Here is a 14,367-nt window from a genome sequence, read left to right as displayed (position 1 = left end):
GAGGGCGGGGGATGGGGGGGTTGAATCCACGTCGATTCTCACACTACCCTCCTTGGTTCAAGAGCGGAAAAATGCAAATGCGCAGTTCCTCTTTGGACACAGGCAGCTGCTTCTATCAGCGCCCGCAAACTGCAGCAGGACAAAGGGGTAACTCTGGTAAGAAGCATTGGCCGTGGGACATCGCAAAAGTCAGGCAGCCTTCGTTGGGACGTGGGTGGCGCCTGCAAAAGAAAGAGAAATGAACCGCTGGGAGAACGTCCGGAACTCTGCAGCCTGAATGCTGACGTCCCTGGCGACATCAGAGGGACCGGGCGAAGACTGCATGGCACCAGAGGCAACACGGGGCTCCCGAGTGGTGAGGAGAGCCGCGCGGCGTGATAGGAGACGGGCAAGGACAGAGCCGGTAAGTAGGAGCTTGCAGGCTGTTTGAACACAAGTTGTGTGCACTGGCTGGGGGGATGTGTATGTGCGTGCACGCCTGTGTTTGTGTGTGTGCCTGCGTGAGAGAGATATGGGGGGGGTGGCTGTGTCTGTCTGTGTGTGTGTGTGTGTGCATGCATGTGTGGCTGGGTGTGGGCACGCGATTGCGAGAGGCTGACCTTCTAGGAATGTGAGACAGGAGATGTGCACGGCGCAGGACTGTACATGCGCTCACATGCGATGAAATCGACGATGGCCCTGCTCGTGCCCATCCCCTGTCCAAGATTCCCAGCAAGTGGATAACATAAGGTCTTTCGCTGGACGCAGCGCTTCGCGCTGCTAACACCAGCTCGACCTAAAAAGGAGATATGAAAGAGCATCGCCAAAAACGTACAGACCCTGGGGGTCAACAAGTGGCACATAATTCACTGTCGGAAGAGGTGGGAGGACCTATGGCGGCGGACCAAGAATTCATCAGAAGTCCAGCTCGGCAATTCTTCCCAATGTGGGAAGTGCCTGCACTGCACCCTGACCCTCCTAATGGCCCGCATACTTGAGTGGCCTATCTGGACTTTGATGGGCTGTTGAGAGCCCAACAGCAGCATCAAGGGGGTAAGTTCTAGTTTGAGTTCAATATGTTAAGCAACACATTTTTGTTACAGCAACTAATTTTGCCATGAAAATTAAGGTTGACACATGTACAACGCTGAAAAAGAATTCTTGAAGGTAGGTTTTGCACAAGGTATATGATGATGTGTTTTGTATATGAATTTGTGGAAAAGGATACCACCTGACTTCTGTTCACAACCAAAGGACTGGTTTCAGCAGACACATGCCTGCCTAAACAACAAATATACATGAGTTTGGTTAATGTTATAAGGGACAGTTGTACCAAACAAGCCACTTTATTGTGTCAGGTGTGATTCTCCTTCACTATTGTGAATGATGTAAGGTTAGCCCTATTACAGGTGACATAACATAACATTCACTTATGATACTGTGGATATTCCAACCTTCACATTGGTAAGTTGGTTTCATACATAAACAAGAGTGAGCAAGTGAGCCAACATGTCTAGTAACATCAGATAAAATGGCTACATTTTAGACTCCCAACATAACCTGTGTATTTTTATTACAAAATACTGTTTCATTTATGTTAAAAGTGACAGATTTGCATAACCCCATATTACTTCACAAGTGTGCATTTAACCTAGTCTGTTTTGGGGAAAATATTTGTGGCAGGCATACAATTTGTGGAACAACACAGACAGGAATGTGTACACATTGGTGACAGAGTAACGCATACCCAAAACACTTTATCAATGTCCTTTGTTATGTTCAAATGATAAATCAATGATGGGGACAAATTGAATACTTAAAGGGTCTTTTGGAGATGGAATATTCCATCACATATACTCATGATTATCCCATCTGGAAAACTCAAAATCAGGTTTGACTCATTAAGGAAACATAGAAATGTATCAAGGTGTAATATGTTGCATATTGTGAATTACATTTGAACCTTTTAAGTAAAAAATATATGTGAATCAGTGTATGTAACATTTACTGTGGTGTTGTGCCAATTTTTGCCTAAAGTGAAAGCCAGCATATTTTGATAAACAATTTCACAATGGTAAAACAAACTTCAAGTAACTAGATATATTTAGGAGTCAAATGTAAACAGTTTTGCTCTGCACTGTAGCAGTTTAGAAGTGTATCAAGGCCTATGTATTTACTTATGCTGTGGAAATCATTTGTCAATTCACCCAGAAATTATTTTCTTAACTTCTTCCACAGAATCCATGTAATATTTTTTGCATTTTAAATATACTTTAATAACTGGTAGTAAGTGTTACCATTGTGAAATGCCCAAACAAAGGAATCAGTTGCAGGATTTGTTGACAACCCATGATTCATATTTTACTTTCTGTGAATGAAAATAATGCATATTTGTGGGCCTTGTAAACACACTGTACAAAGGTATTTTTGGTTTATATCCTTTTTGGTGAGATAAATTCACAATTCTAAACAACAAAGCCCAACCATTTAGAGGTATTACACATTTCTTGGAGATAAATAAAAATGAAAAAGAGACAAGATTGTACATTTTATATAGGAGCTATCGTGGGGAATTGCAAAACTGTGACCAAATTGTTTCTTAAAATGTTGCATACATGCATAGGTTTATGTTAATGTAGAACCAAGGTTTGAGAGCCTGGAAGCAAGTGAAATAACGGTTTTGTCATCAAAGTTCATGGTCAGTTCTGTTTACACAGATTCAATAAAACTATTATATATGTCATTGCAACACCATTAAGAGCAGACGGCGAAGACATTGACCACGTAGATGGGGAAGCAGCTGCCCACTGTGGTTTGGGTGCTGAGATCACTGACACTGAAGAACCCAGTAGCATGGATGGTGAGGTGAGTGCAACAGAGGCCACCAGCTCCACAACATCATCTTCTATAGGCCAGACTGCACACCTGAATGCCATCCAGGGGCTTAGTTGCCACAGGCAACAAATGGTAGCTTACCTGTAAGGCATTCATAGTGCTATGTCTGGCTTGCAGAGAGCATTTACAGACCTAGCCTCCTCACTGACCGCATCCTTCCAGCAAGCTCAACCTTGTGCCCCAACTCAGGCCCCTTCTCCAACCCAATTCCCTATTCCCAGCCCTGTCCCTAGCAAACTCAATCCTTTGCACGCATCCACTCCAATACACATAAGCAGCACATCCACACATAAACACAGGTACACACCCAAAAAACATACAGACACCACACTCACCACCCCACCAACACCCCGCCACCACCACAACCAACACAACAGCCACCACAAAAAAGCACACCCACAAACACCACCCACACCACATCCAGAACCACCAGCATACCCAGACAACAGCCCACCCCACCGCCACCCCCACCCCCACCCCCACCCCCACCCCAACAACCACCACCAAACCCACAGATACCACCTCCTACACCACACCTGCACGCACCACCATCAGCACACCCAGACACCACAACCCCATGCACCACCAGCACATTCAGACAACACATTCACAGACACCACACCCACCACCACCACACCCATATGCACCACCGCAACCACACCCAGTGTCGTAATTGGCCCGGCCGCATTAGCGATTAGCTGAACCTACACGTTGTCCTCCCTAACTTGGCTATATACGAAAACGCCATTTTGAATGTTGCGGCGGCCATCTTAGACCATGAGCGGCCTCGTGGCCGGCGTGCCCTTTAGTCCGTTGTCCGTTCCACTGACCACCCCAACCTGCCCAGCAACAGGCTATTTTTAGTATTGGTCAAGCCGCACATGCGCAGTTCCCACTGACCCGTAAGCTTTCAGGAATGTGCACCAAACTGATCAGCGGAGTTGTGCCCCCTCCAATGAGCTGGCAGTATTCCAAAACATGACCATATATGTCCTTAAATGTGTCTTAACTTGTGCCGCCTATCTTTTATTGCCCCAAAATTGTATATAAACGGGGTCACACCGGTGTTCGGGGTGATACCTCTTGCATTACCGAAGGGTGCTGTTTGAGTGTACCACCACCCCATGGGGTCTTAATAAACTTGTTCTTTGCCTTTTACAGTTTCCGTGCCAACAGTTCTTGAGTATAAGTGGGTTATCTCCGGAGCGTGTAGGCCTTGGGAACCCCGATTTACATCACCAGCACATCAACAGAACACTCATCCACACATACATTAGAAACAACACCCACAAAACACAAACACCAACACTTACCTGAACACCATACACCTAGGAAGAAACACACGCCCAAATGTACATGACATACACCAGACCCACATGCAACTGCAATCTCAACATACACATGCACATCACCCACTGCCACTTCCTCTACCTCCCGACCATCCTACCCATATTCTGCGTGAAGATTATTTATTTGTACTTGAGGTGTACCATTCCAAACCCTAACTCACCCTCCAAAACACCAAGCCACCCCTTCCAAAACCCAAGCCATCCCTCCCAAAGCCAAAACCACCCCTCCCAAACACAAGACCACCCCTCCCAAACACAAGACCACCCCTCCCAAACCCAAGCAAGAAAGATTATTCAGGTACCTGCTCTGTGCCCACTCAATGCCCCTTCCTGTGGAGGTTCCCCATGGCAGTTATTTAGGAGGCAAGCTTAGTGTTACAGCACAATAATGCACTGGACATTTTGTTATAATGGACTGCCATTTACTTATATATTTTATTTGAGAGATGCATCTCTTTGGTTTAATTAACCAGGAGTTTGATTTCACCAAGTTGATCCTGACATTAATTTTCCGTGCCAATTATTTGATTCCTAGAAATGTTTATAACGAATTTGTGAAATACATGTTTTTATTTACCATTGAGGCAGGAAACCAAATGTTTTTTCTTTTTTTACTTTAAGTGTATACACTGGATAAAATAGTATGTGAAGGGCACTTGTATTTAGGTGCAGACATTCATCATGATAATGGACACTTACACCAACAAATACTGTTGGAAATAACTTTTTTAAGTGTTACTACCGGTGTATTTATTTCGCCTTAATTATTGATAACAATAAACACATATGCATAACACCTTAAAAAATAATGTGAATATTTAATTTGGATACAATACAGGCCTTGCACTATACAAGGGGAAATGTTAGCTGGATGACTATGTTGAATGATTCAAATTTGGGACTGACATTGATTTTACAGGCAAAACAATAAGATAAAGGTTACACCTTGCCTAGTGCAATTTGTACATCCTGACACACTGCACTTATCCCAAGGATGTGTAATGCATATGCTTTTAATTTGACAATTTTCAAAATGTATTTAGAAACACCTGTTTGGTGACTTTTTGATTTTGTGATTGATATTGTTTTTTTGTGCAAGTGTCCATTTTTTTAAAAGCAGCTGGCACCAATTGTGAAATACAATGTAAGCATGTATGTGTATTTCTTAAAATGTCTTAAATGTCAACATTACGCTCATATGCATTGCACGTTGGTATGCTATTGCTTGTAAGAGAGATTTCAAAATGCACAAGCCCAGTGCAAATGTTAACAGACAAGTCAAAAGGTAACAGGTAAAAGTAGAGCTTACCGTCAATTCCAGCCACAACGGTGTTGATTTTTTCATCATAAAGCAGCAGTGGCAGAGGCAGAACTTGGAAGATCGGGTCCATGGTAAAAAAGGAAGTGTTAAGTTGGGTAAATGTGAGTTTCTACCTTATATCCCTTCCAAACCACCAACTGAGTTCTGGGGGTTTGATAACCACAGTCACAAAGGCGGAAAGAGACATCGTGATTGGCCCTGCGGACAAACTGGCTGTACTCCCACCGACAGCTGCTTGAACATACCTGGCGGAGTCAGTGGCACTCCAATCATCTTTCGTCGGTCGAACCTTCAGCATCTAGAGTAGACAGACCACCAAGTAGGCGGATGTGGAATCCATCGAAAAAGTGACAGCGGGACGATTACTGCCAAGATCTAAATTAGGCCTATTGTTCTTTTATTGCAGTGAATATAGGGAACATATCAAGGGGGATATACGGTAACATCCTATGATACTTTATTATAAAATTCTGATATGAGGTTATGGCCAAATACAGTGGTTTCTAAACCAAAGCGCAAAAATAATGTAAGTGGGTATTGTCTGAGCAAAAGTGTGAAGAAAGCATTTAATTTTAGCAAGATGGACTGACATGTTTCTAAAGGGCAGGTAAAAGACATATTCCAGGTTCATATGTTCCACGTGCAAGACTGCAGCACTAAAATCTGTTTATGGAACAGATCAGCGTTCGCGAATGGCAGATCGGACAATTACACCGGATGGCATAACATGTCCCGAGTAAATAGAGGCATGGTACTAGATCGCTAGAATGGTAACTTCAGCACATGTATATCTTTTTCTCAAAACCTACCTTAGATTATTAAGTCTGCTTTCAGCACCTTCTGTAAGCTTTCTGGTTTCTTCTCTCCATCGGTTAGTTGCTTTCTGCTGAGCCATAAGTAGCCGTCTCAACTCGTTGGCTGAGTTTCGACTACTATCTTCCAGCTCTTTCAGCTGAATCTCAAACCCTTGTTCCTTTACGGAATATTCATGTTGCATTGTGCATATCTGTTGAAATACAAAATAATTCCCTATGAAGTGTCAGATAATTTCCTCATGCAAATAGTCAGATGGGAAATTGTGTGTTAAAACCCAACCGTAAAAACCTGTGCTGGCTGCACTCTTTTCTTAAAACATCAATTTAGTAATGGTACAGAAACAAAGAAACACTATCAAAACATTGTGCAGGTCTGAACAAAAGTTCTAAATGGGTACGGGCATTCTTTAAATGAAAGTGTTTCTTCATTAACTGTGATTTTGTGTCTATGGTTCTGCAGATTTATAAGGTTGTGAACACATTAATGGGTAAATGAATGGATGAGTAAGTGGATGTATTGGCGAATGTATAGGTACATTAAGTACATAGATGAACGAACAGGTGGTTGACATAGTGAATTAATGTATAGATGAGTTAGCGCATAAACTGATACATGAGAACAATAGCTTAAGAATAGTAGGAACTCAACAAAACACAATGTAATGAAGCACAAAAAATGCCACTGTAGTGAAGGCCCAAACGAAATATTATAGTCACACATACAGGACAGACTATTCTTAAAATCAATACAGTGGTCATGTAATGTCAGAGTATCAGTGAATGCGTTGGCTTTGTAGACCTTTAAAGCACCTTCTGTAGTTTGGTATTTTAGCTTATTATATAGGAAGATGCTTTTTGATTGTCCGTGTTACCTTAGTGAAATGTCTGCAAGAGAATGGTCAATGCTGTTTTTTTAAAGTTTGGAGTGAAGTACAACATTGTAATCAAATATAAAATAAGACACCTGCATGAACTCTAATGAAAGTTGGGGGATTTACTATAGAATGTGTTCAAGAGAGCGTCTGCTTCTTCATAGCAATTGACTATTTTTATCAAACTAAACTAAGGAACAAAATGAATCCTCGAAGAAATAGTTTTCTCTAATATTTTAACACTGATGAATGTTCTTCAGTCTCTGAGCAAGAGAAACAGGGGTTGGGAATCAAGGGCCATATGTATCAACAAACCCTTTTGCGATTCCTAAATAGCGATTTTTAAGGAATCGATATTTAGGAATCGCAAAATGGTATGTATGAAGAAATTCGCTTTTATTTAGCGATTCCTTAATCTTCCTTATTTGCGAATTCAAGTTTTGCGAATTCGCAATTAAGGAATAATTTCCAATGCATTCCTATGGGCCAGGAGGCCCATAGAAATGATTGCGAAATAATTCTCAAATTGCGAATTTGCAATTTGCTAATCGCAATTTGAGAATTATTTTAAGGGTGCAGGGGTGTCTCAAAGACACCCTGCTGCACCCCTGAAATGTACATGAGTGTGCATATGGCTCACATACATGCCCTATGGGCATGTGTGTGCATCACATGCCACCTTCAAAAATGCCAAATTGTGCATTTTTAGAAGAATTCGCAAGTTACCATCATCTACAAGTTGGTGGTAATTTGCGAGTTCTTAACCATAATTCGCAGCCCAAAAAGGCTACATACATAGCATTTAAGGAATCGCAAAATTGCGATTCCTTAAATGCTATGGCAAAATAAGGAATCGCAAATCTTTGCTATTCCTTATTTTGTGAATATTTCATACATACCAAAACATGCAAAAAGGCCTTTTGCGATTCGCAAAGGCCGAAATTCGGCCAATTTCGGCCTTTGCGAATCAAAAAAGGCTTGATACATATGGCCCCATGAGAGGGGCAGATGAGGAAGAGCAAAAGAGCTGTTGCGTAACATGCTTGTGACAGGCCAAAACTGGTTGGGGTTGCTTCTGGTCTCTTCTGGAGAGTGCCTTGCCTGGTGCTTCGGGATCAATCAATCAATCAGCATTTGTATAGTGCAGCAATGTCACCCCTCAGGGTATATGGGCACTGAGAGTGCTGTGTCTCTGTTAAAAAGCCAGGTCTTGAGTTTCTTTCTGAAGTCCTTTAGGGAGGGTGCTGTTCGGAGGTGGAGGTACAGGTCGTTCCTGGTCTTGGCAGCGTTACTGAGGCTTGCTTTGTGAACAGCTCTGTAGGCGGGGTCTTTTGTGATGCACCATCGCTTCTCGAGCCGGTACCAATTGCGCTTGGTGGTTCTGAGCTCTGGGGTGTACTATTTGGCTTGTTTTTAGTTTTTTGTTGTTTCTGGCTGGCTTTAGTGGTGCGATTCTGCCGGCGTACTTGTTGATCCAGGCTGAAGTTCTGGACGGCCTGGTCAAGGTCTGCTGAGGTTTCGTGTTGTGTGGTCCTGAGTTTCTGTGTCTCGGTTACCTTGCTCCAGCTGGGGTGGGTGGCACTGTGGTACTTTCTGATGACATGTTGGGCATTGGTGATAGCAAATTGAATGATGGCGTGGTTGGTCCAGATAAGTACTGTGACGTGGATGAATTTAATTCTGTCGCTGGAGGTAAAGACGGCTTAATGTATGTGACCAGCTTTGTGCGTGGGTTCAGTGACTAGATGAGAGAGGCCTATGTTGTTGAGGGTCTCCAGGAGGGAGGTAGAGTTGGCGTGGATAGGGTCGTTGATGTGGAAATTGAGATCGCTGAGCAGGACGTAGTGGTGGAACTTGATGGCCTGAGGGGCGATGAGGTTGGAATTGGCATCACATGGCGTCGGATGGACTGTTCAAGAGGAACCAGATCAGTAATGGTTTGAGTAAGATGGGCTTTTGTCTAGAGAGGCATGGTGGGTGAAATACGATGGACTGTAACAAGGACCCTAGCTATTGCCAGTGGCTGACTTTAATTCAAGCATTCCAATCATTATCTTGTTTGTTCCATTTGACAGCCTAAGTGCAACATGTATGCCCATATGTGGGTCCCTTGCACACTGTGCCACAGGGTTATTTACACCTTACTGACGAGGCTCAAACAGGAAGAAACCATTCTGGGGTTGCTTGCGATCTCTTCTGGAATGGAGTGTTCCAATGAGGAGTAGGGTCAGTACTGATTTACTTAAGGTGGAACTCTGTCTAGAGAAAAATGATGGGTGAAAAGCAAACTAGAATGCAGCCCTGAGTGATCACCAGCAGCTGAGATTAATTCAAGCATTTCATACATCCCTTTGCTATTTGTTGTGTATGTAAAAAGTAACAGCCATCTTGGAATGATGCCAACTTAAGAGAGCTATCAAGTACTAACCGAGAACAATAGCAAAGTTTATTCTGAACAATAAAGTGGTACAATATATATTTAGTATTATTTAACAACATTCAAATAAATGTTTAAGCTGTAAATAAAAAGAAGGAAGATGTCTATTTTTGAAGTATTTACAATGATCCAGGAATTGCACATAGATCTATTTTTAATATATAGAGCAAAAGAAGGCAACATTTAATATGAATAGAATAATCAATAGAAAGTTTTTTTTATTTTCTTATTTTCGCATTCAGGAACTGTTCACTTACCGAGCTTACTGCGAACATGTCTGCTAATGCTCCTGGCTTTGTACGTAGCTAAGCAGAGCATGCCCAGATTATTCTGCTACACTGGCTTGCATCCCTGTTGAAGTAAATCACTATAGCCCCGTGCTGGTGTGTTTAATGTCCCTGGCTAAGCAATCGCTGCAGCACTAATAATTGCATGAAGTTAATAAATGTATTGTAGCCACCCCAAAAGGAAAAGAGGCAAATGATAGGAGTAGAAGATCAAAGTCAACTTACTGCTGACATTTAATGTAATTGCATTTATATAGCGCTTACTATCCCTGAGGAGTGGTCGAATCGCTTTTTCAGCAAGTAGCACGTTACTCTGGAACTCATACATTATTGGTGTTGATCAAAGGGCACTGTTTCGTCTTTGTATTTACTGACCCGACATGGATCGGTAAATGTTTATAAAAGAAGTGTGAAAGCGCAGCTTTAAAACAGAGCTTGAAATGTTTTTTAAAAAAATCCATCCAGGAGTGCAACAGTGGGTGGGGGGAAGGTACACGTGGGAGTGAACACCGGTACAGGAGAGCAATGTGGAGTGTGGAGTGTGGAAAGCAGAAGCACATGGTGAAAGAGAGCAGCATAAAGTGCATGAGGAAGAAGCACAAGGGTGAGAGAGAATACCAGAAGTGTGGTTTGTGTAAGAGAAGCACATGGACAAAGGCAGCCAAGGGGAATAAAAACCCACAAGCGAGAGAGTTGGAAATCAGATGCACTCTCATGGAGTGCTTAAACCAAAAGAAAAAAAAATGTTCCCTAAAAGCAAGCAGAGGAAGCACAGAAGCCAGCCAGTAAAAGACATGACTAAAGAGGCTATGCTGCATGGCAGGAAGAAACACAAGACTGACAAAAACACACCTAATATGAAGCAAGCAATGAGTGACAGGAACAAAACTAATGGTAACCAATGACTTCAAGCCCATGTATGCTCTTGGTAAGCCCACTGTTGGACTTGTCCCTTTTTGCAGTGTCATCCCTGTACTTTTGTCCTTCCTCCTAGTGACCTGGTATTGGTGGCTTTAGGACTCTGGGCACTTTAGCACTGCTCTCCAGTGTAAAGTGCGTGTGCTCCCTGAGGTAAACATGGTAAGATTGGTCTACATCTGTTTGGCATATTTAATTTACCTCTCACTCCCTTGTAAAGTGGTATCTCAGATAACCAGGGCCAGTAAATTAAATGCTACTGGTGGGCTCACAGCTCTGCTTGTGCCATCCACCAAAGTAGCCTTTCAAACCTGTCTCAGGCCTCTGCTATTGCAGGGCCTGCACAAGCAGTTTACTGCCCTGTGACGTCGTACATAAAGTGGGTGCCATGTCTGTGACTCCTCTTTTACTACATATCAGTCACCCTTAATGTAGGCCCTAGCTAGCCCTGTGGGCAGGGTACTCTGTAGGTAAAAGGTAGGACATGTGCCTTAATTGTATAGCATGTCCTGGTAGTGACAAAGAACCATTCTGGTTTCTCACTGCTGTGAGGCTGGCCTCTCATAGGAATGCATTGGGGGTTCCCTGATAAGTGTTTCAATAGTAATTCCTGATATGAGAGGGGCAGCGTGGTCAACTTTGGTATGTTTGGACTGGTGGTAATACATGCTGCAGAATGGTGTGTGCAGATTTATTGTCACTATTTTAGAAATGCCACTTTTAGAAGTGGGCATTTCTGTATGCTATGTGTCTTTGTGCCTGACTGATGTGTATTGTATGTCTGGCTCTGGAGTGACAGGAGCTGGGGAGGTGCCATGGCTCCAGAGGGGTGGGTGAGTCAGCTCTATGCTGAATAGGCAGATCTGCATTTGGAGTAGTGGGAGGGGTAGCCCCTGACCCTAAATAGGTCTGTGCCTGCCTTGTACAATGCTGGCTCCACTCCACTGTGGTGTATCTGGGGCCTGGACCTGCAATGTCAAAGGGGACTGTTGTGCACTGTAAATAAAATATTGAGTGCCCCTCAGAACTGGTTTTGACTGGATCCCCAAACCTATGCCAGGGCAGAACAAAGAGAATCATGTTATAAATAGTGTGGCTGTGACCCCATGTAAAGTGTGCTGCTTGGTGTTTACTGGGGCCTCGGCCCGGCCGGCTGCCAGACTGCCAGGTGGTACCGCCGCTGGGGGGACTGACCTGCTGCCCTGCCTGGCAGCTGAAGGGTCTGTTGTCCTGCCAAAGGGACCCAGTGGGCTGGCCTCCCTGTGCCAGCTCTGCCTTGGCCACTTCCCTGGAGGAAAAGCGCTGCCTGCTTCTTGTTGGTACCTGGAAATGGGAGACAAGCGGAGCGCTGCACGTTCCCACCAATTTTCCTGACCCTGGATGGAAGAGCATTTTGCTGGCTCTCCTCTGTTGGGCAGAAACGGGTTGGGGTGGAAACTAGCACCAGAGCCCGAGGCGCAGGCTCACCAGCTGAGTGGGCAGCGGGGAACGCCGCAGCAACCACGTTGAGCAGGAGCCTACCCCGCATTCTGTCCCACGTTGGGCAGGAGCCCACTCCGCATTCTGGTACCAAGGACCGAGGAAGGACCGACACCAGGCGGCGACTCAGCTTGACTGTGGGCAGGGCCATGAAGCAGAATTCGATGCAGCGGGCCAGACATGCCCGTGACGGGAAGTCAGGCCGAGCTTGGTTGTGGGCAGGGTCCACCACTGTGAGGAGGTGACAGAGCCTTGGGGCCTCCCACCAGCTGGAGGCCGCTGGAGGTCTGCAGGCAAGAGAGGGGACTTTACGTTGTGCCGCCAATGGTTGGTGCCAGGACTCATTGTGGGTTTCCGGTCGAGGGGCCATTGTCAAAGTTCACTCTGGGCGCTAAGGTAGCACCGTGCTCTCTTTCCCACATTCCCGGCCTGGTGGCTGCGACGCACGATTGCGGGCAGCTGCCCATCGAAGACGCACAGCATCGGGGGCATGCCTTAAGGGAGACCAGGGTGAGTCCGAAGGGGCTGAACGGATGGGGGAATCCACTCCTTGCCTACACGGAGGCAGCCGCACTGCGGAGTAGCGTGGCCCACCCTTTGCCCATTGGTCTTTTCTGGTGGAAAAGGGACTGAGGGAAGTCTCTCCACCGACGGAGGCATTTCTTTTCTGGCATATTAGATACAAGGATGAGTTGCACCCTCGCCCAATGAGAGCACGGGCCAGTGGAGGCACCGATCTCATAGAGCCCTGACTTTTGATGTTATAGGGCATTGCGGGGAAGTCCCAGACGGGCCCTCCCAGAGAAAGGCCAGTTGGCCTGTGAGCACCTGGTGTGCTGGTAGGGCGCAAGGCCCTAAGGTGATGTATGCACCTGGGGAGTGTTACTGAGGTGCATTGCTAATGTGATTTATGCCCAGTGTTTAGGCCTAATGTGTCTATGCCTAAATGTGATAACTGCATAATGTGGGTGATGCCCAATGTGACTGATGCATAATTTGTTTGTGCCAAATAGTTACTGGTTGTTTTATTACTTACCAGGTCTAATGGTTCTGACAGCGTCCCGATTGGCCCTGTCCTGTATATAAGTCCCCTGTAAAGTGATACCTAAGTGCCACATGGCACAGTGTACATTGTGATTATGTTCTAATGTGTTCATGGATAATACAGGGGCTATTTTTTATATAACCTTATCTGGAGTTTCTTTTGTGGTGTGCCTAATGAACAAGTTACTTACCTTCGGTAACGCTTTTTCTGGTAGATACTATATCTGCCTGTGGATTCCTCACCTTGTGAATATCCCCCTTGCGTCAGCAACATTCGGAAATTTTCTTCGTACCACGCCGACGTGGACGACGTCACCGGAGCACGGCATCGCGCGTGACTCCGTCTGACGTCACCGACCCCATATCAGGCCCACGCCGGCGTGATGACGTCAGTTCCGCCCTTTTTTCCGTGCCTTCGAGGCACACGGACGGACCAACGATAGCAAATATGCAAATATACAATGTACACAGTACAAATAGAACCAAATCAATACAACAGTATTACAATCATATATACAGAAAGACCAGGTATAGCAGAGTAGACAACGGGGAGGCGGGTGGGTCAGTGAGGAATCCACAGGCAGATATAGTATCTACCAGAAAAAGCGTTACCGAAGGTAAGTAACTTGTTCTTCTGATAGATACATCTGCCGTGTGGATTCCTCACCTTGTGAATAGATTCCCACAGCAGTCCCCACTCCCGGAGGAGGGTGTCCACTCTGCTACACCAGGAAGTCTTGGAGGACAGAACGCGCGAAGTGGCCATCCCTCCTCACCTCGGTATCCAAGCAGTAATGCTTCGCGAAAGTGTGGAGGGAGGCCCAAGTCGCGGCCCTGCAAATATCCTCAACAGGTACACCCCTAGACAAAGCAGATGTTGCAGACTTTGCTCTAGTTGAATGAGCTCTAATACCCTCAGGAGGGTCCTTACCCGCAAGGGAGTAGCAGATCTTGATGCACAGGATTATCCA

The 14,367-nt window shown here is 45.0% G+C and overlaps 1 protein-coding gene across 1 annotated transcript in view; it reads right to left on the bottom strand.

Annotated features, from left to right (window-relative positions):
- Positions 1 to 14,367, bottom strand: part of SCLT1 (sodium channel and clathrin linker 1) — a 511,633-nt gene that overhangs the window by 109,211 nt on the left and 388,055 nt on the right. Inside the window, exon 17 of the mRNA XM_086962162.1 lies at positions 6,354 to 6,550. Within this exon, the coding sequence (XP_086818288.1) occupies positions 6,354 to 6,550 (197 nt within the window). The remainder of the gene's footprint in view (positions 1 to 6,353; positions 6,551 to 14,367) is intronic.

This window comes from Lissotriton vulgaris, chromosome 3_1 (genome assembly GCF_964263255.1).
Source record: "Lissotriton vulgaris chromosome 3_1, aLisVul1.2, whole genome shotgun sequence".
Taxonomy (NCBI): Eukaryota; Metazoa; Chordata; class Amphibia; order Caudata; family Salamandridae; genus Lissotriton; species Lissotriton vulgaris.
The sequence above is the reverse complement of the archived record's forward strand: the minus strand, read 5'-3'. Positions and strand labels throughout refer to the sequence as shown.